The following is a 22839-nucleotide window of genomic DNA, read 5'->3' as shown; positions in this document are numbered from 1 at the left end:
ATCGTCGTGCAGCCGCGCGTCGAGGTCACGACCCCGACCCGACCTTTCGGAGAGGTGGCACTCTTGCGGGAGGGTCCTGACGGATGGGGGGGGGGTCGAGTGGACGCGACCGGAAGTTGAGACGGGGATGGGCAATAGTGATCATAACCGAGGTCGGCAGACCGGAAGTGGGGGGGAAAGCGCGCCAAAACCGGCGGAGTGAGGGGGGGGGGAGGTTTCATCTCGACGGTTAACGAAGAACAATGCATTTTGAATAAAATCCGCTCAAGTTTTACCTCAGGGTTTTCCGTTTGGTTTTCCCTCAGCTTCTCCGAGGGCGGGAAAAGCCGGGCTCCGGCGGACGCCGCGTCACTTCCGGCGGTTGGCGGGTGAAAGGTCGTAACCGGCCGTTACGCCGGAAGTAGCGTCATCGTTTTCGAATCTTACCTCCCGCCCCTCAACCCCCCCGCCCCCTCCCACCGCCGAGACCACACAGGTGAGAGGGGTTTCTCGGGGAAAGGGGCAGGGGCTCGGAGGGGTGCTGGGGCTGTGAGGGGTTTCCTCAGGGAGGGGTCCGCTCGGGGAGGGGTGCAGGGGCTGTGAGGGGTCCGCTCGGGGAGGGGTGCAGGGGCTGTGAGGGGTCCGCTCGGGGAGGGGTGATGGGGCTCTGAGGGGTTTCTGGGGGAGGGGTGCAGGGGCTCTGAGGGGTTTCCTCAGGGAGGGGTGCAGGGGATCTGAGGGGTTTCCTGGGGGAGGGTGAAGGGGCTCTGAGGGGTTTCCTGGGGGAGGGGTGAAGGGGCTCTGAGGGGTTTCTGGGGGAGGGGTGCAGGGGCTCTGAGGGGTTTCCTGGGGGAGGGGTGCAGGGGATCTGAGGGGTTTCCTGGGGGAGGGGTGCAGGGGATCTGAGGGGTTTCCTGGGGGAGGGGTGCAGGGGATCTGAGGGGTTTCTGGGGGAGGGGTGCAGGGGCTCTGAGGGGTTTCCTGGGAGAGGGGTGCAGGGGCTCTGAGGGGTTTCCTGGGAGAGGGGTGCAGGGGCTCTGAGGGGTTTCCTGGGAGAGGGCTGCAGGGGCTCTGAGGGGTTTCCTGGGAGAGGGCTGCAGGGGCTCTGAGGGGTTTCCCGGGGGACGAGTGCAGGGGCTCTGAGGGGTTTCCTGGGAAAGGGCTGAAGGGGCACTGAGGGATTTCCTAATGATGAGGGTGCAGGGGCTCTGAGGGGTTTCTGGTGGGAGGGGAGTGTGTGCAGGTGGGTCTGAGGGGTTTCTGGGGGGGAGGGGAGTGGGTGCAGGTGGGTCTGAGGGGTTTCTGGGGGGAGGGGATGTATGCGGGGCTGGGTCTGAGGGGTTTCTGGGGGGGAGGGGAGTGTGTGCGGGGGGAGGTCTGAGGTTCTGGGGGGAGGGGATGTATGCGGGGCTGGGTCTGAGGGGTTTCTGGGGGGGAGGGGAGTGTGTGCGGGGGGAGGTCTGAGGTTCTGGGGGGAGGGGAGTGTGTGCGGGGGGGCTCTGAGGGGTTTCTGGGGGGTGGGGAGTGTGTGCAGGTGGGTCTGAGGGGTTTCTGGGAGGGAGGGGAGTGGGTGCAGGTGGGTCTGAGGGGTTTCTGGGGGGAGGGGATGTATGCGGGGCTGGGTCTGAGGGGTTTCTGGGGGGGGAGGGGAGTGTGTGCGGGGGGAGGTCTGAGGTTCTGGGGGGAGGGGATGTATGCGGGGCTGGGTCTGAGGGGTTTCTGGGGGGGGAGGGGAGTGTGTGCGGGGGGAGGTCTGAGGTTCTGGGGGGAGGGGAGTGTGTGCAGGTGGGTCTGAGGTTCTGGGGGAGGGGAGTGTGTGCAGGTGGGTCTGAGGAGTTTCTGGGGGGAGGGGAGTGTGTGCGGGGGGGCTCTGAGAGGTTTCTGGGGGGTGGGGAGTGTGTGCAGGTGGGTCTGAGGGGTTTCTGGGAGGGAGGGGAGTGTGTGCAGGTGGGTCTGAGGTTCTGGGGGGAGGGGAGTGTGTGCAGGTGGGTCTGAGGGGTTTCTGGGGGGAGGGGAGTGTGTGCGGGGGGGGCTCTGAGGGGTTTCTGGGGGGAGGGGAGTGTGTGCAGGTGGGTCTGAGGTTCTGGGGGAGGGGAGTGTGTGCAGGTGGGTCTGAGGGGTTTCTGGGGGGAGGGGAGTGTGTACGGGTGGGTCTGAGGGGTTTCTTGGGGGAGGGGAGTGTGTGCAGGTGGGTCTGAGGGGTTTCTGGGGGGAGGGGAGTGTGTGCGGGGGGGGCTCTGAGGGGTTTCTGGGGGGAGGGGAGTGTGTGCAGGTGGGTCTGAGGTTCTGGGGGAGGGGAGTGTGTGCAGGTGGGTCTGAGGGGTTTCTGGGGGGGAGGGGAGTGTGTGCAGGTGGGTCTGAGGTTCCGGGGGGAGGGGAGTGTGTGCAGGTGGGTCTGAGGTTCCGGGGGGAGGGGAGTGTGTGCAGGTGGGTCTGAGGTTCGGGGGGAGGGGAGTGTGTGCAGGTGGGTCTGAGGTTCTGGGGGGAGGGGAGTGTGTGCGGTGGGGGGGGCTCTGAGGGGTTTCTGGGGGGAGGGGAGTGTGTGCAGGTGGGTCTGAGGTTCTGGGGGAGGGGAGTGTGTGCAGGTGGGTCTGAGGGGTTTCTGGGGGGAGGGGAGTGTGTACGGGTGGGTCTGAGGGGTTTCTTGGGGGAGGGGAGTGTGTGCAGGTGGGTCTGAGGGGTTTCTGGGGGGAGGGGAGTGTGTGCGGGGTGGGGGGCTCTGAGGGGTTTCTGGGGGGAGGGGGAGTGTGTGCAGGTGGGTCTGAGGTTCTGGGGGAGGGGAGTGTGTGCAGGTGGGTCTGAGGGGTTTCTGGGGGGAGGGGGAGTGTGTGCAGGTGGGTCTGAGGTTCCGGGGGGAGGGGAGTGTGTGCAGGTGGGTCTGAGGTTCCGGGGGGAGGGGAGTGTGTGCAGGTGGGTCTGAGGTTCCGGGGGGAGGGGAGTGTGTGCAGGTGGGTCTGAGGTTCCGGGGGGAGGGGAGTGTGTGCAGGTGGGTCTGAGGTTCCGGGGGGAGGGGAGTGTGTGCAGGTGGGTCTGAGGTTCCGGGGGGAGGGGAGTGTGTGCAGGTGGGTCTGAGGTTCCGGGGGGAGGGGGTGTGTGCAGGTGGGTCTGAGGTTCCGGGGGGAGGGGGGTGTGTGCAGGTGGGTCTGAGGTTCCGGGGGGAGGGGGGTGTGTGCAGGTGGGTCTGAGGTTCCGGGGGGAGGGGAGTGTGTGCAGGTGGGTCTGAGGTTCCGGGGGGAGGGGAGTGTGTGCAGGTGGGTCTGAGGTTCCGGGGGGAGGGGAGTGTGTGCAGGTGGGTCTGAGGTTCTGGGGGGAGGGGAGTGTGTGCGGTGGGGGGAGCTCTGAGGGGTTTCCGGGGGGAGGGGAGTGTGTGCAGTGGGGGGGGCTCTGAGGGGTTTCCGGGGGGAGGGGAGTGTGTGCAGGTGGGTCTGAGGTTCCGGGGGGAGGGGAGTGTGTGCAGGTGGGTCTGAGGTTCTGGGGGGAGGGGAGTGTGTGCGGTGGGGGGGGGGCTCTGAGGGGTTTCTGGGGGGAGGGGAGTGTGTGCAGGTGGGTCTGAGGTTCCGGGGGGAGGGGAGTGTGTGCAGGTGGGTCTGAGGTTCGGGGGGAGGGGAGTGTGTGCAGGTGGGTCTGAGGTTCCGGGGGGAGGGGAGTGTGTGCAGGTGGGTCTGAGGTTCCGGGGGGAGGGGAGTGTGTGCAGGTGGGTCTGAGGTTCCGGGGGGAGGGGAGTGTGTGCAGGTGGGTCTGAGGTTCCGGGGGGAGGGGAGTGTGTGCAGGTGGGTCTGAGGTTCCGGGGGGAGGGGAGTGTGTGCAGGTGGGTCTGAGGTTCCGGGGGGAGGGGGGTGTGTGCAGGTGGGTCTGAGGTTCCGGGGGGAGGGGGGTGTGTGCAGGTGGGTCTGAGGTTCCGGGGGGGGGGGGGTGTGTGCAGGTGGGTCTGAGGTTCCGGGGGGGAGGGGAGTGTGTGCAGGTGGGTCTGAGGTTCCGGGGGGAGGGGAGTGTGTGCAGGTGGGTCTGAGGTTCCGGGGGGAGGGGAGTGTGTGCAGGTGGGTCTGAGGTTCTGGGGGGAGGGGAGTGTGTGCGGTGGGGGGGGCTCTGAGGGGTTTCCGGGGGGAGGGGAGTGTGTGCGGTGGGGGGGGCTCTGAGGGGTTTCCGGGGGGAGGGGAGTGTGTGCAGGTGGGTCTGAGGTTCCGGGGGGAGGGGAGTGTGTGCAGGTGGGTCTGAGGTTCTGGGGGGAGGGGAGTGTGTGCGGGGGGGGGGGCTCTGAGGGGTTTCTGGGGGGAGGGGAGTGTGTGCAGGTGGGTCTGAGGTTCTGGGGGGAGGGGAGTGTGTGCAGGTGGGTCTGAGGGGTTTCTGGGGGAGGGGAGTGTGTGCAGGTGGGTCTGAGGGGTTTCTGGGGGGAGGGGAGTGTGTGCAGGTGGGTCTGAGGGGTTTCTGGGGGGAGGGGAGTGTGTGCAGGTGGGTCTGAGGGGTTTCTGGGGGGAGGGGAGTGTGTGCAGGTGGGTCTGAGGTTCTGGGGGGAGGGGAGTGTGTGCGGTGGGGGGGGCTCTGAGGGGTTTCCGGGGGGAGGGGAGTGTGTGCGGTGGGGGGGGCTCTGAGGGGTTTCCGGGGGGAGGGGAGTGTGTGCAGGTGGGTCTGAGGTTCCGGGGGGAGGGGAGTGTGTGCAGGTGGGTCTGAGGTTCTGGGGGGAGGGGAGTGTGTGCGGTGGGGGGGGCTCTGAGGGGTTTCTGGGGGGAGGGGAGTGTGTGCAGGTGGGTCTGAGGTTCTGGGGGGAGGGGAGTGTGTGCAGGTGGGTCTGAGGGGTTTCTGGGGGGGGGGGAGTGTGTGCAGGTGGGTCTGAGGGGTTTCTGGGGGGAGGGGAGTGTGTGCAGGTGGGTCTGAGGGGTTTCTGGGGGGAGGGGAGTGTGTGCAGGTGGGTCTGAGGGGTTTCTGGGGGGAGGGGAGTGTGTGCAGGTGGGTCTGAGGGGTTTCTGGGGGGAGGGGAGTGTGTGCAGGTGGGTCTGAGGGGTTTCTGGGGGGAGGGGAGTGTGTGCAGGTGGGTCTGAGGGGTTTCTGGGGGGAGGGGAGTGTGTGCAGGTGGGTCTGAGGTTCTGGGGGAGGGGAGTGTGTGCAGGTGGGTCTGAGGTTCTGGGGGAGGGGAGTGTGTGCAGGTGGGTCTGAGGGGTTTCTGGGGGGAGGGGAGTGTGTGCAGGTGGGTCTGAGGGGTTTCTGGGGGGAGGGGAGTGTGGGCAGGTGGGTCTGAGGAGTTTCTGGGGGGAGGGGAGTGTGTGCAGGTGGGTCTGAGGTTCTGGGGGGAGGGGAGTGTGTGCGGTGGGGGGGGCTCTGAGGGGTTTCCGGGGGGAGGGGAGTGTGTGCGGTGGGGGGGGCTCTGAGGGGTTTCCGGGGGGAGGAGAGTGTGTGCAGGTGGGTCTGAGGTTCCGGGGGGAGGGGAGTGTGTGCAGGTGGGTCTGAGGTTCTGGGGGGAGGGGAGTGTGTGCGGTGGGGGGGGCTCTGAGGGGTTTCTGGGGGGAGGGGAGTGTGTGCAGGTGGGTCTGAGGTTCTGGGGGGAGGGGAGTGTGTGCAGGTGGGTCTGAGGGGTTTCTGGGGGGAGGGGAGTGTGTGCAGGTGGGTCTGAGGGGTTTCTGGGGGAGGGGAGTGTGTGCAGGTGGGTCTGAGGGGTTTCTGGGGGGAGGGGAGTGTGTGCAGGTGGGTCTGAGGGGTTTCTGGGGGGAGGGGAGTGTGTGCAGGTGGGTCTGAGGTTCTGGGGGGAGGGGAGTGTGTGCAGGTGGGTCTGAGGGGTTTCTGGGGGGAGGGGAGTGTGTGCAGGTGGGTCTGAGGTTCCGGGGGAGGGGAGTGTGTGCAGGTGGGTCTGAGGGGTTTCTGGGGGGTGGGGAGTGTGTGCAGGTGGGTCTGAGGGGTTTCTGGGGGGAGGGGAGTGTGGGCAGGTGGGTCTGAGGAGTTTCTGGGGGGAGGGGAGTGTGTGCAGGTGGGTCTGAGGTTCTGGGGGGAGGGGAGTGTGTGCAGGTGGGTCTGAGGGGTTTCTGGGGGGAGGGGAGTGTGTGCAGGTGGGTCTGAGGGGTTTCTGGGGGGAGGGGAGTGTGTGCAGGTGGGTCTGATTTTCTGGGGGAGGGGAGTGTGTGCAGGTGGGTCTGAGGGGTTTCTGGGGGGCGGGGAGTGTGTGCAGGTGGGTCTGAGGGGTTTCTGGGAGGAGGGGAGTGTGTGCAGGTGGGTCTGAGGGGTTTCTGGGGGGAGGGGAGTGTGTGCAGGTGGGTCTGAGGTTCTGGGGGAGGGGAGTGTGTGCGGGGGGGGCTCTGAGGGGTTTCTGGGGGGAGGGGAGTGTGTGCGGGGGGGCTCTGAGGTTCTGGGGGGAGGGGAGTGTGTGCGGGGGGGGGCTCTGAGGGGTTTCTGGGGGGAGGGGAGTGTGTGCGGGGTGGCTCTGAGGGGTTTCTGGGGGGGGGGGAGTGCGTGCAGGTGGGTCTGAGGGGTTTCTGGGGGAGGGGAGTGTGTGCAGGTGGGTCTGAGGGGTTTCTGGGGGGAGGGGAGTGTGTGCAGGTGGGTCTGAGGGGTTTCTGGGGGGAGGGGAGTGTGTGCAGGTGGGTCTGAGGAGTTTCTGGGGGGAGGGGAGTGTGTGCAGGTGGGTCTGAGGTTCTGGGGGGAGGGGAGTGTGTGCAGGTGGGTCTGAGGGGTTTCTGGGGGGAGGGGAGTGTGTGCAGGTGGGTCTGAGGGGTTTCTGGGGGGAGGGGAGTGTGTGCAGGTGGGTCTGATTTTCTGGGGGAGGGGAGTGTGTGCAGGTGGGTCTGAGGGGTTTCTGGGGGGCGGGGAGTGTGTGCAGGTGGGTCTGAGGGGTTTCTGGGAGGAGGGGAGTGTGTGCAGGTGGGTCTGAGGGGTTTCTGGGGGGAGGGGAGTGTGTGCAGGTGGGTCTGAGGTTCTGGGGGAGGGGAGTGTGTGCAGGGGGGGCTCTGAGGGGTTTCTGGGGGGAGGGGAGTGTGTGCGGGGGGGCTCTGAGGTTCTGGGGGGAGGGGAGTGTGTGCGGGGGGGGCTCTGAGGGGTTTCTGGGGGGAGGGGAGTGTGTGCGGGGTGGCTCTGAGGGGTTTCTGGGGGGTGGGGAGTGCGTGCAGGTGGGTCTGAGGGGTTTCTGGGGGGAGGGGAGTGTGTGCAGGTGGGTCTGAGGGGTTTCTGGGGGGAGGGGAGTGTGTGCAGGTGGGTCTGAGGGGTTTCTGGGGGGAGGGGAGTGTGTGCAGGTGGGTCTGAGGGGTTTCTGGGGGGAGGGGAGTGTGTGCAGGTGGGTCTGAGGGGTTTCTGGGGGGAGGGGAGTGTGTGCAGGTGGGTCTGAGGGGTTTCTGGGGGGAGGGGAGTGTGTGCAGGTGGGTCTGAGGGGTTTCTGGGGGGAGGGGAGTGTGTGCAGGTGGGTCTGAGGGGTTTCTGGGGGGAGGGGAGTGTGTGCAGGTGGGTCTGAGGTTCTGGGGGGAGGGGAGTGTGTGCAGGTGGGTCTGAGGGGTTTCTGGGGGGAGGGGATGTATGCGGGGCTGGGTCTGAGGGGTTTCTGGGGGGGGGAGGGGAGTGTGTGCGGGGGAGGTCTGAGGTTCTGGGGGGAGGGGAGTGTGTGCAGGTGGGTCTGAGGTTCTGGGGGGAGGGTAGTGTGTGCGGGGGGGCTCTGAGGTTTTGGGGGAGGGGAGTGTGTGCGGGGGGGGCTCTGAGGGGTTTCTGGGGGGAGGGGAGTGTGTGCGGGGTAGCTCTGAGGGGTTTCTGGGGGGTGGGGAGTGTGTGCAGGTGGGTCTGAAGGGTTTCTGGGGGGGAGGGGAGTGTGTGCAGGTGGGTCTGAGGGGTTTCTGGGGGGGGAGGGGAGTGTGTGCAGGTGGGTCTGAGGTTCCGGGGGGAGGGGAGTGTGTGCAGGTGGGTCTGAGGTTCTGGGGGGAGGGGAGTGTGTGCGGGGGGTGGGGGGGTCTCTGAGGGGTTTCTGGGGGGAGGGGAGTGTGTGCAGGTGGGTCTGAGGTTCTGGGGGAGGGGAGTGTGTGCAGGTGGGTCTGAGGGGTTTCTGGGGGGAGGGGAGTGTGTGCAGGTGGGTCTGAGGGGTTTCTGGGGGGAGGGGAGTGTGTGCAGGTGGGTCTGAGGTTCTGGGGGGAGGGGAGTGTGTGCAGGTGGGTCTGACGTTCTTGGGGGAGGGGCGTGTTTGGGTGGGGTGGCTCTGAGGGGTTTCTGGGGGGAGGGGAGTGGGCGGGGAGTCTGAGGGGTTTCTGGGGGGGAGGGGGAGTGTGTGCGGGGGTGGGTCTGAGGGGTTTCTGTGGGGGGAGGGGAGTGTGTGCAGGTGGGTCTGAGGTTCTGGGGGGGAGGGGAGTGTGTGCAGGTGGGTCTGAGGGGAGGGGAGTGTGTGCGGGGTTCTGGGGGGCGGGGAGTGTGTGCGGGGTTGTTCTGGGGGGCGGGGAGTGTGTGCGGGGTTGTTCTGGGGGGCGGGGAGTGTGTGCGGGTTTGTTCTGGGGGGCGGGGGAGTGCGTGCGGGGGTTGTTCTGGGGGGCGGGGGAGTGCGTGCGGGGGTTGTTCTGGGGGGCGGGCGAGTGCGTGCGGGGGCTGTTCTGGGGGGCGGGGGAGTACGTGCGGGGGCTGTTCTGGGGGGCGGGGGAGTGCGTGCGGGGGCTGTTCTGGGGGGCGGGGGAGTACGTGCGGGGGCTGTTCTGGGGGGGCGGGGGAGTGCGTGCGGGGGTTGTTCTGGGGGGGGGGCGGGGGAGTACGTGCGGGGGCTGTTCTGGGGGGGGAGGGGGAGTGTGTGTGGTGGAGTCTGAGGGGAGGGGAGTGTGTGCGGGGGTTGTTCTGGGGGGCGGGGAGTGCTTGTGTGTCGTGTGCAGTGTCTGAGACATGACCCCCGACATTGGCAGCTGCTTATCGCTGTCCTTATCACACTCCCAGGGACACGTGGGTTAGATACAGAGTAAAGCTCCCTCACCACTGTGCCCCACTTCCAGGGACAGGGGGTTAGATACAGAGTAAAGCTCCCTCACCACTGTGCCCCACTCCCAGGGACAGGGGGGTTAGATACAGAGTAAAGCTCCCTCTACACTGTGCCCCACTCCCAAGGACAGGTGGGTTAGATACAGAGTAAAGCTCCCTCTACACTGTCCCCCACTCTCAGGGACAGGGGGTTAGATACAGAGTAAAGCTCCCTCTACACTGTGCCCCACTCTCAGGGACAGGGGGTTAGATACAGAGTAAAGCTCCCTGTGCCCTCTCTGATGTGTGTGCCTCCCTCCCCTCTAGGTGCTGTCACGATGAGTCTCCAATGGACAGCAGTGGCCGGTTTCCTTTACGCTGAGGTGTTTGCGTTGCTGCTGATGTGCATTCCTTTTGTTTCTGCAAAACGGCAAGTCATTTCTGCCTCTTTACTCGGGTTCTCTCAGGCAGCACCAGGCGGCCATTCAGCCCCCCACCCCTTCTCCCCCAGCCTATTGCACAGGAATAGGAGGCCATGCTATCCAAACGTCGAGTCTGTCTGTCTTACCTTGGCGTTTAGCACTCTCCAGCCCAGGTTCGAAAGTGGGGGAATGTAAGGAGTAGCCCTTCCTTTCTCCCCCTGTGGCATTTTCTGAGATCACCTCGAGTTCTTCCAAGCTCAGCGCCCCCGACTTCTATCTGTCCTCCTTGGTGCCAAGGGAGCAGGCCCTGTTGGAGGGTCAGCACTAAGGGAGCGGGTGCCATTGGAGGGTCAGTGCTGAGGGGGCAGGCGCTTTGGGAGGGTCAGTGCTGAGGGAGCGGGGGCTGTGGGAGGGTCAGTGCTGAGGGAGCGGGGGCTGTGGGAGGGTCAGTGCTGAGGGAGTGGGCGCTGTGGGAGGGTCAGTGCTGAGGGAGCAGGGGCTGTGGGAGGGTCAGTGCTGAGGGAGTGGGCGCTGTGGGAGGGTCAGTGCTGAGGGAGCTGGCACTGGGAGACAGTCAGCGCTGAGGGAGGGGGTCGGTGCTGAGGGAGCGGGCGCTGTGGGAGGGTCTGTGCTGTGGGAGCTGGCACTGGGAATTGGTCAGCGCTGAGGGAATGGGTGTTGTGGGTGGCATCGCGCTGAGGGAGAGGGGACCGTGGGAAGGTCAGTGCTGAGGGAGCAGGTGCTGTGGAAGGGTCAGTGCTGAGGGAGTGAGCAATGGGAGAGGGTCAGCGCCGAGGGAGCGGGTGCCGTGTCAGGGCTGAAGGGACGGGGTGCTATGGGGGTGGGTCGGCACTGAGTGAGCAGGTGCTGTGGGAGGGTTAGTGCTGTGGGATTGGGTACTGGGAGAGGGTGAGCGCTGAGTGAGTGTGGACTATGGAAGGATTAGCGCTGAGGGAGCGGGTGCTGTGGGAGGGTCGGTGCTGTGGGAGGGTCAGCGCCGAGGGAGCGGGCGCCGTGGGAGGGTCAGCGCCGAGGGAGCGGGCGCCGTGGGAGTGTCAGTGCTGTGGGCAAGGGCACTGAAAATGGTCAGCGTTGAGTGGTTTGGTGCTGAGGGAGCGGGCGCTGTGGGACGGTCGACGTTGAGGGAGCAGGTCTGCACTGTGGGAGTGGGTGCTATGGGAGGGTCAGTGCTGAGGGAGCGGGCGCTGTGGGACGGTCGACGTTGAGGGAGCAGGTCTGCACTGTGGGAGTGGGTGCTATGGGAGGGTCAGTGCTGAGGGAGCTAGCACTGGAAGATGGTCAGTGTTGCGGGGTTTGGTGCTGAGGGAGGGGGTCGGCGCTGTGGATGGGTCGGTGCTGTGGGAGGGGCGCTGTGGGGGGGGTCAGTGCTAAGGGAGCTGACACTGGGAGACGGTCGCACTGAGGGAGGGGGTCGGCGCTGAGGGAGCAGGCGCTGTGGGATTAGCGCTGAGGGAGAGGGCCTGTGCTGTGGGAGCTGGCACTGGGAGATGGTCAGCGCTGAGGGAGAGGGGGCTGTGGAACGGTCAGCGCTGAGGGAGTGGGTGCTCTGTGGGGTTTTGGCACTGAGTGAATGGGCGCTGTGGGAGGGTCAGCGACGAGGGAGCGGGGGCCGTGGGAGGGTCAGTTCTGAGGGCATGGGTGCCATGGGAGGGTCATCGACGAGGGAGCGGGGGCCGTGGGAGGGTCATCGACGAGGGAGCGGGGGTCGTGGGAGGGTCATCGACGAGGGAGCGGGGGCCGTGGGAGGGTCATCGACGAGGGAGCGGGGGCCGTGGGAGGGTCATCGACGAGGGAGCGGGGGTCGTGGGAGGGTCAGCACTGAGGGAGCGGGTGCTGTGGGATGGTCAGTGCTGAGGGAGCGGGTGCTGTGGGAGGGTCAGCACTGAGGGAGCGGGTGCTGTGGGAGGGTCAGCGCTGAGGGAGCGGGTGCTGTGGGAGGGTCAGCACTGAGGGAGCGGGTGCTGTGGGAGGGTCAGCACTGAGGGAGCGGGTGCTGTGGGAGGGTCAGCACTGAGGGAGTGGGTGCTGTGGGAGGGTCAGCACTGAGGGAGCGGGTGCTGTGGGAGGGTCAGCACTGAGGGAGCGGGGGTCGTGGGAGGGTCAGCACTGAGGGAGCGGGGGCCGTGGGAGGGTCAGCACTGAGGGAGCGGGTGCTGTGGGAGGGTCAGCACTGAGGGAGCGGGTGCTGTGGGAGGGTCAGCGCTGAGGGAGTGGGTGCTGTGGGAGGGTCAGCGCTGAGGGAGCGGGTGCTGTGGGAGGGTCAGCACTGAGGGAGCGGGTGCTGTGGGAGGGTCAGCACTGAGGGAGCGGGTGCTGTGGGAGGGTCAGCACTGAGGGAGCGGGGGTCGTGGGAGGGTCAGCGCTGAGGGAGCGGGGGTCGTGGGAGGGTCAGCGCTGAGGGAGCGGGGGCCGTGGGAGGGTCAGCGCTGAGGGAGCGGGGGCCGTGGGAGGGTCAGTGCTGAGGGAGTGGGTGCTGTGGGAGGGTCAGTGCTGAGGGAGTGGGTGCTGTGGGAGGGTCAGTGCTGAGAGAGTGGGTGCTGTGGGAGGGTCAGTGCTGAGAGAGTGGGGGCTGTGGGAGGGTCAGTGACGAGGGAGCGCCACGTGTTCAGATTTGGTGGGCAATGTTGCCCCATTCTCTCAAAGCCAGGCGGTCTGGCTCTGCTGCTTCCCTCGGGTCTGAAAGCAGGGCAGTGAGGAATGGGGCCAAGTGGCCTGAGATTGAACCACAGCTTCCAGCAACAAAGGCCTCAAACCTTTCACATGCTGCGCAGGCCCGAGATTTGTTGGAGTTCAGTGCATTTGCGAAGCTGCGCTTACAGCTCAGGGACATCTCCGCGTGTTGCCCACCTCAGTGGGGGGGGGAGCGGTGCTACATACCCCACCCCATCCCCCTCCACCTCGGCATCCCCGTGTGCCTGGCTAATCGAGCGGACTGTGGTTCTGATGCGGTGTGTCTCCTTATTCCTGCAGGTGGCAGAAACTCTTCCGTTCCAGCCTCTTCAACTTGGTGACGTCGTACGGCAATAAATTCTTCTTTTTCCTCATCGCCCTCCTCATCTTCCTGATGTTTGGTAGGTGTCATTTGATTGTTGAATGAGGGAGGGGAGTGTGCGCACAATCCTGGGCTGAGGGGCTGTTAACACCTGTTCTTGAGCCCTGCTCCCATTTCTCATTTCTTTCCTCGCCTAGTGATGGTTTTAAGTTCATCTTTACTCCTTTCCTCCTTCTCCTGTTGAAAAACTCCTCTGCTCCGAAGGCAGGTGTGAAATACTTGTCTCAAGTCCCCTCCTTGTTTCAGATCTGACAATCTCCCCAACTCCATGCTCTTGACATTAACTTGGGCTACTCCATTTTTATCAACACCTAGAAGTTTTACCATCTGATTTTATCTTTACTGGTTTTTTAATCTCCTCTTTTTTTCTAAAAGTCACCCTCGCCTGCTTTCTTTAAACATTTTCACAAAACCCACTGATACACCACTCAAAAAAAGTGCTCCCGTACTTAGCAATTAGGTAGTTGCCTCACTTGATGCATCCTGCTCTAGGGGACGTCCTTTCTCGATGGAATAAGGGTAGTTCTTCCATAACGCGGTGGTTGCACTCTGGCACTCCCCCCATGTTGTAGAAACAGCGCTTAAACTATTACAACCAACGCTGGATTAATTCAGGATGCCTGATTGGCACAGACAAGTGTGTGACAGAGGTAGGGAGGTGGGTCGGAAGGTCAGGGCAATGATGTCGGTCTGTACTCCTCGATCGGCGACTTGTCCTGAGAGAAAGGAGACTGACAACTCTCACCCGAGCTGCCTGGGTTTTATGGGATCTTGCAGTGCGTGAATTGATGGCAGACAGCGTTAGTGCAAGGAGGGCTCTTTCTGGGCCCCCCCCCCACTCCCTCTAACATTTGACCCACCCTCGATCATACTCACTGATCTGGCCCCTGCTGCTCCCTTGGGAGGGGGTGGGGGGGGTTGGTCCACACACTGCCCCTACCCTCTGCGGGGCAGGGGAAGGACTCCATCTCGGAAACCCGTCCGTCTCCCCAGTCCAGATTTCTCCCACAGTGGCCCAGGACTGATCGCTCCTGTCAAGCCCCTCTCTCAGGACCCAATCTGCACTCGGTTCTCCAGCAGCACGTGTTCCTTGAGGAATTTCGACCGTTGTGGCCAGAATGCAAACTTTCCTCACCTGCGTTAGGTGCAAGGCGATTCCGGTCCTCCCCAAGTTGATTTAAGTGCCGCGATTTTCTTGTAAGACGAGATCGAGTGCCGCCACCCCTTCCGCTAAACCCTGGGGAAAGGGGTTGCGAGCGTGTTGCTGGAAAAGCACAGTGGGTCAGTCCGAGGAGCAGGAGAATCCTCAGCTGCTGCCCTGACCCGCTGCGGTTTTTCCACAGCCACATGCTCTCGACTCCGACCTCTGGCATCTGCAGACCTCTCTGTCTCCCGGGGCAAGGGTTCCGACCTGTCCTTAGGAATCCGAGCTCAGGGTCGTGGGAACGCCGGGCTCTCCGTCTTTCTCACCGTTCCTCCCCCCCTTGCAGACGCAGTCCGAGAGATCCAGAAGTACAGTGTACCTGACAAGGTTGACCTGAAGAACAACCCAGTGGCGGAGGACCATGTCCACATGAAGCTGTTCCGCGCCCAGAGGAACCTCTACATCGCCGGCTTCTCTTTGCTGCTCTGGTTGTGAGTGGTCCCGTCGTGCCCCGCGACCGTCGCGCCCCTCCCCTGACCTGTGGCCAACCCCTTGCTGTCCCTGTCCCTGGGAGTGTTTGATGAGGGGCGATGTACAGGGAGCTTTACTCTGTATCTAACCCCCTATCCCTGGGAGTGTTTGATGGGGCGGTCAGTATAGAGGGAGCTTTACTCTGTATCTAATCACCTGTCCCTGGGAGCGGGGGAGAGTGTAGAGTAAGCTTTACTTTCTCTAACCCCCTGTCCCTGGGAGTGGCGGACGGTGTAGAGGGAGCTTTACTCTGTATCTAACCCCCCGTCCCTGGGAGCGGGGGACAGTGTAGAGGGAGCTTTACTCTGTATCTTATCCCCTGTCCCTGGGAGCGGGGGACAGTGTAGAGTAAGCTTTACTCTGTATCTAACCCCTGTCCCTGGGAGTGGGGGATGGTGTAGAGGAAGCTTTACTCTGTATCTAACCCCCGTCCCTGGGAGTGGGGGACGGTGTAGAGGGAGCTTTACTCTGTATCTAACCCCCTGTCCCTGGGAGTATTGATGGGGGACGGTGTCGAGGAGGCATTAGTTTCAGTTTAAAAGTGCAGAGGAGGCATTTCTCTCCCGTTCAGTGTGGAAATGGCTTGACTGTCAGATTGCGAGAGGAGAGGGAGTTTTATTTTCGGTTAAAGAACGTAGAAACAGGCTTTATCTTCGGTTTCCCAGAGTAGACGGAACGTCCTTAATTTCGATATGGAGTTGCCGGTGTTGGACCGGGGCGTACAAGCTTAAAAATCACACAACACCAGTCATCAGGAGCAGTGCTTCCCATTAAAACCTGTTGGGCTAGAACCCGGTGGTGTGTAATTCCCAACTAATTTCAGTGGCCGAGGTCTATTTTTCCACAAGGGAGCTGCAACGCAGGAAGTCTCCAGCAGTTGGCAGCAAAGCTCCACCATCAGGAGGGAGCTGTCCCAGGGAGGTGACAACTGATCTGCACGCGTGAACGCCTCTGGGGGGTTATCCCCACACGTGCGTCTCTCTCTCGGGGAGCTCCTTCTGCCCTGGCAGCCCGGTGTGGCGATGGTTGGCGCGGGGGCTGCGATTTTCTTTCTGTTGTTGTTGCCCAGCCTGACGTGAAAGCACCATGGGTGTCGTGGCTGTGAAACGGGATCTGATTTGGGACCCGTCTCCTTCCCCTCTCTTCCCCCCCCCCCCCGCCCCCCCTCCTCTCTCTCTGTCGGGGACTGGCCCTCCGTCAGCCTCGCAGTGTCTGCTGTGAGCTGGCTCTGCCTCTGCTGGTCAGGGCGTGAGCCCGGCACCTTCCCTCCCCATCCCCCAGACATCGTGTGACTCACTCCAAAAAGCTGCCCTCCCCCCGAATAATCCCCGTCCCTGGTGGGGTTTAATTTTAAGAACACAGACCATCCCACGATGTCATGTCGAAGGTGACGTCAACTTAAACTGATCCCATCTGCCTGCCCTCGGTCCACATCCCTCCCATTCCTTGCATGTTCTCTCAAAGCCCCTTAAACTCCCCCTATCTTAGCCGCCTCTGCCACTGGTTCCAAAACAAAACCTGCCCCCCCCAATCTCCTTTTGAACTTGCCCCCCCTCGCCTTAAAAGTTAGGTTTAGACATTTCTAGTCTGGGATGGTGGGGAAATGGGGGAGAAAGGTGTGCCGATGTTTGGTCAGCCCAGCCCGCTGACTCTCGTAACTTTACGGACGGCAATCAAGTCCGCCCTGGGGACAAAGTGGCCAAAGTTTCTCTCAGGCTCCCCTCGTACCCTGTAGGCCGGGGGGCAGTGCCTGGCACGCCTCTCATGCTGCCCTCTGCAGAGGTGACCAGCATTCTAGTGGTCATTTGCCCACGTGTGTGTGTGTGTGTGTGTATCCCTCTCTTCACCTCTGAACAGCCCCCACCCCCCCCTTCTATCTTGTGAGCAGTTGCTGACCTCCTCCTCAGGACAGACCCGCCCGGCTTCCCCTGATCCTTGACCTTCTGTGTGCCAGGAAGATCCCGGGAAACGGGAAGCTGATCCGGGGTTTAATGTGACAGCAGCTGACGGGCCAGGTGACTAACACGCGACGGCAGTTTATCAGCCACAGGCACCTTCTTTCCCTCAGCATTGCCTCCGCACACCTTTGTACGGCGTGGGCAAGGCCTCTTCCGCTCACTCTGTGCTGTCACGTTCAGCCCTTGAATCATTTTCCACCCTCCCTGCCAGTGTGGGTAACCTCACTCCCATCTGGCAGAGTTGTTTGTTTACCCGTTTGCTGAGCCTTCTCCTTTGCAGACTCTGTGTACCCTTCTCTTAACCTGCTTTTCCTGCCTTCCTATTGCACTGTTCACAAACCTGATCGCGCTGTCCTCCGTCCCTTAGGCCAGTGTCATGACATAACCAAGGCACCAGCACGGCCACGCTGGGCTCCTGCACTATCCATAGGTTACTAGCCTTCTGGAAATCCAAGTACACCGCGTTCACTGTCAAGGCTGGGCCGTATTCCAGTCTGAGAGAGACTTTTTTTTTACCAGGAAGGGGAATCGAGGGGTTATATTCCAGGCTAAGGGGTTTAATCGGGAAGGGGAATCGAGGGGTTATATTCCAGACTGATGGTTTTAATCAGGAAGGGGGAATCGAGGGGTTATATTCCAGACTGATGGTTTTAATCAGGAAGGGGGAATCGAGGGGTTATATTCCAGGCTGATGGTTTTAATCAGGAAGGGGAATCGAGGGGTTATATTCCAGGCTAAGGGGTTTAATCAGGAAGGGGGAATCGAGGGGTTATATTCCAGACTGATGGTTTTAATCAGGAAGGGGGAATCGAGGGGTTATATTCCAGACTGATGGTTTTAATCAGGAAGGGGGAATCGAGGGGTTATATTCCAGGCCGAGGGGTTTATCAGGAAGGGGGAATCGAGGGGTTATATTCCAGGCCGAGGGGTTTAATCAGGAAGGGGGAATCGAGGGGTTATATTCCAGGCCGAAGGGGTTTAATCGGGAAGGGGAATCGAGGGGTTATATTCCAGGCTGAGGCTTTTAATCAGGAAGGGGGAATCGAGGGGTTATATTCCAGGCCGAGGGGTTTAATCAGGAAGGGAAAATCGAGGGGTTATATTCCAGGCCGAGGGGTTTAATCAGGAAGGGGGAATCGAGGGGTTATATTCCAGGCCGAAGGGGTTTAATCGGGAAGGGGAATCGAGGGGTTATATTCCAGGCTGAGGCTTTTAATCAGGAAGGGGAATCGAGGGGTTATATTCCAGGCCGAGGGGTTTAATCAGGAAGGGAAAATCGAGGGGTTATATTCCAGGCCGAGGGGTTTAATCAGGAAGGGAAAATCGAGGGGTTATATTCCAGGCCGAGGGGTTTAATCAGGAAGGGGGAATCGAGGGGTTATATTCCAGGCCGAGGGGTTTAATCAGGAAGGGGGAATCGGGGGGTTATATTCCAGGCCGAGGGGTTTAATCAGGAAGGGGAAATCGAGGGGTTATATTCCAGGCGAGGGGTTTAATCAGGAAGGGGGAATCGAGGGTTATATTCCAGGCCGAGGGGTTTAATCAGGAAGGGGGAATCGAGGGGTTTAATCAGGAAGGGGGAATCGAGACGTTCCCCCCCGAAGACTGGGTGAGCCCATGGGACTGTCGATGCCTGAACATCGAATGGATTCGTGAGGCAGCTCGACACAGCACTTGAGCGAGTGGGATCGAAGGTTACGGGAAGGGAGCAGGACTCGGCCGTTGAGTTGGATGGGGCCGAATGGCCACCTCCTCCGGCTATCTTCTACGTTTCTAGCTGGCCCCCGCTTCTGTCGATTCAATTCGATCACGGCTGACCTTTCCCTGGACTCTGCTACGTTCCCCCCAACCCTGTACAGTTCAAAAATCCATCTTTTTTTTTAAAGCCCCCCCCCTCACCCTGGGGGGCTCTCTCTGAAATATGTTTCCCCTCACCCCTCCTTGTTTTGAGGCCATTCCCCCTAGTTCTAGTTTCACCTTCCACTGGAAGCAGCCTCCCTGCTTCTATCTAATCTGTTCCCTTCGGAAGTTTGTGTTTCCATAACTCCGCTCCGCTTATTCTTCGGAATTCCAACAAGGACAATCCCAGTCAACTCAATCTCTCCTCATAAGCCAACCCTCTTGACAGAATGTATCGTAGAATTCCTGCAGTGTGGAAACGGGCCATTCGGTCCACATCCTCCAAAGAGTAACCCACCCAGAACGATTCCATTACACTGTTCACTCTACGTTTCCCCCTGACTAACCCACCCTAACCTGCACATCCCTGGGCACTACGGGGACAATTTAGCACGGCCAATCCACCCTAACCTACACATCCCTGGGCACTACGGGACAATTTAGCACGGCCAATCCACCCTGACCTGCACATCCTGGGCACTACGGGGACAATTTAGCACGGCCAATCCACCCTAACCTGCACATCCCTGGGCACTACGGGGACAATTTAGCACGGCGAATCCACCCTGACCTGCACATCCTGGGCACTACGGGGACAATTTAGCACGGCCAATCCCCCCTAACCTGCACATCCCTGGGCACTACGGGACAATTTAGCACGGCCAATCCACCCTAACCTGCACATCTTTGGACCGTGGGAGGAAACCGGAGCACCCGGAGGTAACTCTCACGTACACAGAGGGGAGAATGTGCAAACTCAACCCAGACAGTCACCCCCCCCGAGGCTGGGATCGAACCTGGGTCCCTGCTGCCGTGAGGCAGCGGCGCTAACCACTGAGCCACCAGGTGCCACCCCGACTCCAGATTCAACTGAGTGAACCTCCTCTGCACCCCCTCCAGCACCCAGTCAGCGAGGAGCCTAAAACCACACACTGATCCCAGACACGACCTCTCGAACACCGTATACAGCCACGCGTCCTCTGCGGCGAGGAAGGGCAGTGGTTCGTTCGTGCGATTCGCTGCAAGCCAACTTTTTTTGTCACTCCCCGCGCGAGGGCGCTCAGGTCCCTTCGCTCATCAGCGTGCCATGCTCGTTCGCCACGGCGAACTGGGCACAACCCCCTGTCCGAATGACCAGACTTGACATCAGTGCCAAGGTCGGCGGGTTTACGGGGAGAGCGTTGGTCATCCGTCGGGGGGGGCAAAGGATGGACAGGGCAGGGTCCAGTGAACTTGGCAGCTCCGAGTCAATTTGTCTATGGTGCCGGGGCTGGGGGTGGAGAAGAGGTGAGGTTGTGCACGTCTGGCAGAGGGAACGGAACGGCAGGGTGTTAATTAAACGGAGAGTCGCGACAGGCTGACTCTGTGCCCTCACACAGGAGCCGCAGCAAGTTAGTGTTTAGGTGCAGTGCGTAATTTGGAAGGGCTAGTGGAATGCCTGGCTCCATTCCAACGAGCCAGAGTTCAGGCTCCAGTCTGCGCAGGGCGCTGCCGAGACCCCTCGAGAACTCTTGTCGATTCTTGTCTCCTGATTGAAGGGGGGTGTGGTTGGGATAGACTCCGAGGAGGGCAGGCCTGGAGTCCGGGAAGAGGAACGGAATACCGCAGTCCGCAGAGCTCCGTACGTCCTTGCGCGTCAACCGTGACCAGTTAGAGTTTGGGTACAGCGCGTAATTTGGAAGGCGAACAGAAGGCCGGCACTTAACCCAAGGGAAGTGGGCGGGGCGGTGGGGATTTCCAAAGGTGCCTCGCTCCAGGGAGACATGCAACTTCCTGCCTCAGAGGACTGGGTCCGATTTCTGGCCACTTCCAACAAAGGTGTGGTGGGTCAGAGCCTGTCCCATCAGTCAGTGGGCCCTCCATGGCTCAGAGGAGAGGGAGCCTCCACCTCTTGAGAGAGAGAGAGCCCTTCGCAGTTTGCCCTCCTCGGTAATCTGAGAGAGTGGTTTTGAGGGTGACCTTCCTCCCCCACCCACCCACCACCCTCCTCCTGTCAGCTTGAAGCCTTCCCCACTCCCCCACCCTCCCGACCTTGGACACCGTTTGCATTGGGCTGGGGAGGTGGAGTGTTTTCTGCCTCGTTTCTGCACCCGTGAGCAATCCCACGGCCAGGGAAACAGACTGTTCGGCCCAACCTGTCCACACCGGCTGGGTTTCACAAGTCCCACGGCACGGGAACAGACCCTTCAGCCCAACTCGCCCCTGCTGATCCAGGTATCCGGACCTAATCTAGTCCCGTGCGCTTATGCGTTACGTCCTTTCTGGATAGTCAAACACTCTCGCTACATAGAGACACAGGTGTACAGAGCGGAAACAGACCCTTCGGTCCATCTGCGCTGACCCAGATATCCCAACCTAAACTAGTCCCCATTCCCCAGCACTTGGCCCCATCTCCCCCTAACCCCTTCCTATCCATGTCCCCTCCCATCCTTTTAAATGTTGTCATTGTACCAGCCCCCACCACTTCCTCTGGCAGCTCGTTCCACACACGCACCACCCTCTGGAGGGAAAAGTTACCCCTCAGCTCCCTTTCCCCCCTCTCACCTTAAACCTACCCCCCTCTAGTTCTGGGCTCCCCCACCCCAGGGGGAAAAGACCTTGTCTATTTACCCTACCCACACCCCCATGATTTTACAAACCTCTATAAGGTCACCCCTCAGCCCCCGACGCTCCAGGGAAAACAGCCCCCGGCCTATCCAGCCTCTCCCTGCAGCTCGAACCCTTTCCCAACATCCTCCCTTGTACCGGGGAGACCAGAATCGAACGCAGTATTCCCAAAGTGGCCTTTCCGAAGGCTTGACCTGGAGTTGGCCTGCACACCCACCCCCTCATTTAGGATACCCCCCTTGGTCACTGACGGTGACGGTCAGCTGGGGTGTGGGCTGTGCCGCGCTGATCTAGCGGGTGGGTGGGTGGGGGTAAGAGAGAGGGTGGGGAGGGCGAAATCCTGTCAGCCTCGTTTTCCCGCCTCCCTTGTCCCAACAGTGTGCTGCGCCGATTGGTCACCCTGCTATCCCAGCAGGCCACGCTCCTGGCTGCCAACGAAGCCTTCCGGAAGCAGGCGGAAAGCGCCACCGACGCTGCCAAGAAATACATGGAGGAGAACGAGACCCTGCAGAAGGTTAGCCCTTCGTCATTCCCCCCCGACCCCACCACCTCCCTGCCGCCACCGACGTAACTTCCACATTGCTCAGGGGGAAAGGGGGGTGTTCAGAACCCTCGCCCCCCCTCCCTCCCTCCTCCAGCCTGTTACACAGGAACACGAGGCCGTTCGGCCCCTCCTCCTCCTCCAGCCTGTTACACAGGAACACGAGGCCATTCAGCCCCTCCTCCTCCTCCAGCCTGTTACACAGGAACAGGAGGCCATTCAGCCCCTCCTCCTCCAGCCTGTTACACAGGAACACGAGGCGATTCAGCCCCTCCTACTCCAGCCTGTTACACAGGAACACGAGGCGATTCAGCCCCTCCTACTCCAGCCTGTTACACAGGAACACGAGGCGATTCAGCCCCTCCTACTCCAGCCTGTTACACAGGAACACGAGGCGATTCAGCCCCTCCTCCTCCAGCCTGTTACACAGGAACACGAGGCGATTCAGCCCCTCCTACTCCAGCCTGTTACACAGGCACACGAGGCCGTTCGGCCTCTCCTCCTCCAGCCTGTTACACAGGAACACGAGGCGATTCAGCCCCTCCTCCTCCAGCCTGTTACACAGGAACACGAGGCGATTCAGCCCCTCCTACTCCAGCCTGTTACACAGGCACACGAGGCCGTTCGGCCTCTCCTCCTCCAGCCTGTTACACAGGGACAGGAGGCCATTCAGCCCCTCCTCCTCCAGCCTGTTACACAGGAACAGGAGGCCATTCAGCCCCGCCTCTCTCCTGTCTCACACGGCAACGGGAGGCCATTCAGTTCCCTCCTGTCTCACACGGGAACAGGAGGCCATTTGGCCCCTATCTCAAACGTGTAACACAGGAACAGGAGGCGATTCAGTCTTTGTCTGGGCACCGATCTGTCTTGTTTCCCCGCCCTGCCAGAGTCTGAAGGAGGCTGGGATTGAGCTGAAAGACAAAGGGGAGCATCAGGACATCGAGAAGGAGAACGCGAAGCTGAAGACAGACTTGCAGGAGCTGAAAAGCGAAGTACAGGAAACGAAGAAATGTGAGGAGGGTGGCGGGCAGCTCGGGGTTCAAGGTGGGGGGAGCGCGTGGTTCTGAAATCTCCCGGCATTCCCCAAGGGTCTGCAACAGGCCCAGCTGACTTCCCAGCCCGTTAGTCTAACTCAGGAAGCTCCATGGCGACCAGTGCCACATCCCGGTCAGGACAAGTCTCCATGATGTCGTGAAAGGGAGATTGCGTTCCCCTGCTTCGTTGGGGGTGGGGCAGGCGGGGAGGGCGCGAGGGGAAGCGGTTTCAGATGTCACCGAGTCTCCAGCATGCAGGTTCGCCGTCGGGAGTAATAGATCCACAGGGTTGGTGAATGGATGATAACCCACGTATGGAATAAACCACTCATTTTCAGGTCGGCCAATCCCACCCTAACCTGCACATCCCTGGGCACTACGGGGACAATTTAGCACGGCCAATCCACCCTAACCTGCACATCCCTGGGCACTACGGGGACAATTCTCCTCTTCCAACTCATCGCCTTCCTCCCTGCGTTTGAGTATCTCTCGGCCCGGGGTCCTGAGACCTGGTTGTGAGCTTCATCCCCATTTTTCTCCCTGTTCCACGGCCCTGCTTCCCCACATTAATGCCCATTTGTCCCCCTCGCAGCTCTGCAGAAATCCGAGAGTGAGGTGACGGCCATCAAGAAACAGGCGGAGGGGCTGACCAAGGAGTACGACCGTCTGCTGGACGAGCACGCCAAACTTCAGGTTAGAGACCCCCAACCCCATCAACGGTGAGGGAAAACACCCCCAACCCCCTCACAGCCACTACCC

General features: G+C 61.7%; 1 protein-coding gene across 1 annotated transcript; it reads left to right on the top strand.

Moving 5' to 3' along the window:
- The first annotated feature begins 416 nt into the window (after positions 1-416).
- On the top strand, positions 417-22833 carry bcap31 (B cell receptor associated protein 31). Its single transcript, XM_060823270.1, has 7 exons — positions 417-475; positions 9199-9301; positions 12285-12385; positions 13857-14001; positions 20884-21019; positions 21934-22057; positions 22673-22833. The coding sequence occupies exons 2-7, from the start codon at positions 9210-9212 to the stop codon at positions 22801-22803; spliced, it is 729 nt and encodes a 242-aa protein (XP_060679253.1). The 5' UTR covers positions 417-475; positions 9199-9209; the 3' UTR covers positions 22804-22833.
- The last annotated feature ends 6 nt before the right edge of the window (positions 22834-22839 follow it).

This window comes from Hemiscyllium ocellatum, unplaced genomic scaffold (genome assembly GCF_020745735.1).
Source record: "Hemiscyllium ocellatum isolate sHemOce1 unplaced genomic scaffold, sHemOce1.pat.X.cur. scaffold_518_pat_ctg1, whole genome shotgun sequence".
Taxonomy (NCBI): Eukaryota; Metazoa; Chordata; class Chondrichthyes; order Orectolobiformes; family Hemiscylliidae; genus Hemiscyllium; species Hemiscyllium ocellatum.
Note: the sequence above shows the minus strand (reverse complement) of the source record. Positions and strands in the feature narration are given on the sequence as shown.

Coding starts and splice junctions, on each gene's coding strand:
- bcap31 (XM_060823270.1), top strand. CDS start 9,210: ATGAGTCTCCAATGGACAGCAGTGGCCGGTTTCCTTTACGCTGAGGTG. Junction 9,302..12,284: donor CCTTTTGTTTCTGCAAAACG/GCAAGTCATTTC, acceptor TTATTCCTGCAG/GTGGCAGAAACTCTTCCGTT. Junction 21,020..21,933: donor AGAACGAGACCCTGCAGAAG/GTTAGCCCTTCG, acceptor CCGCCCTGCCAG/AGTCTGAAGGAGGCTGGGAT.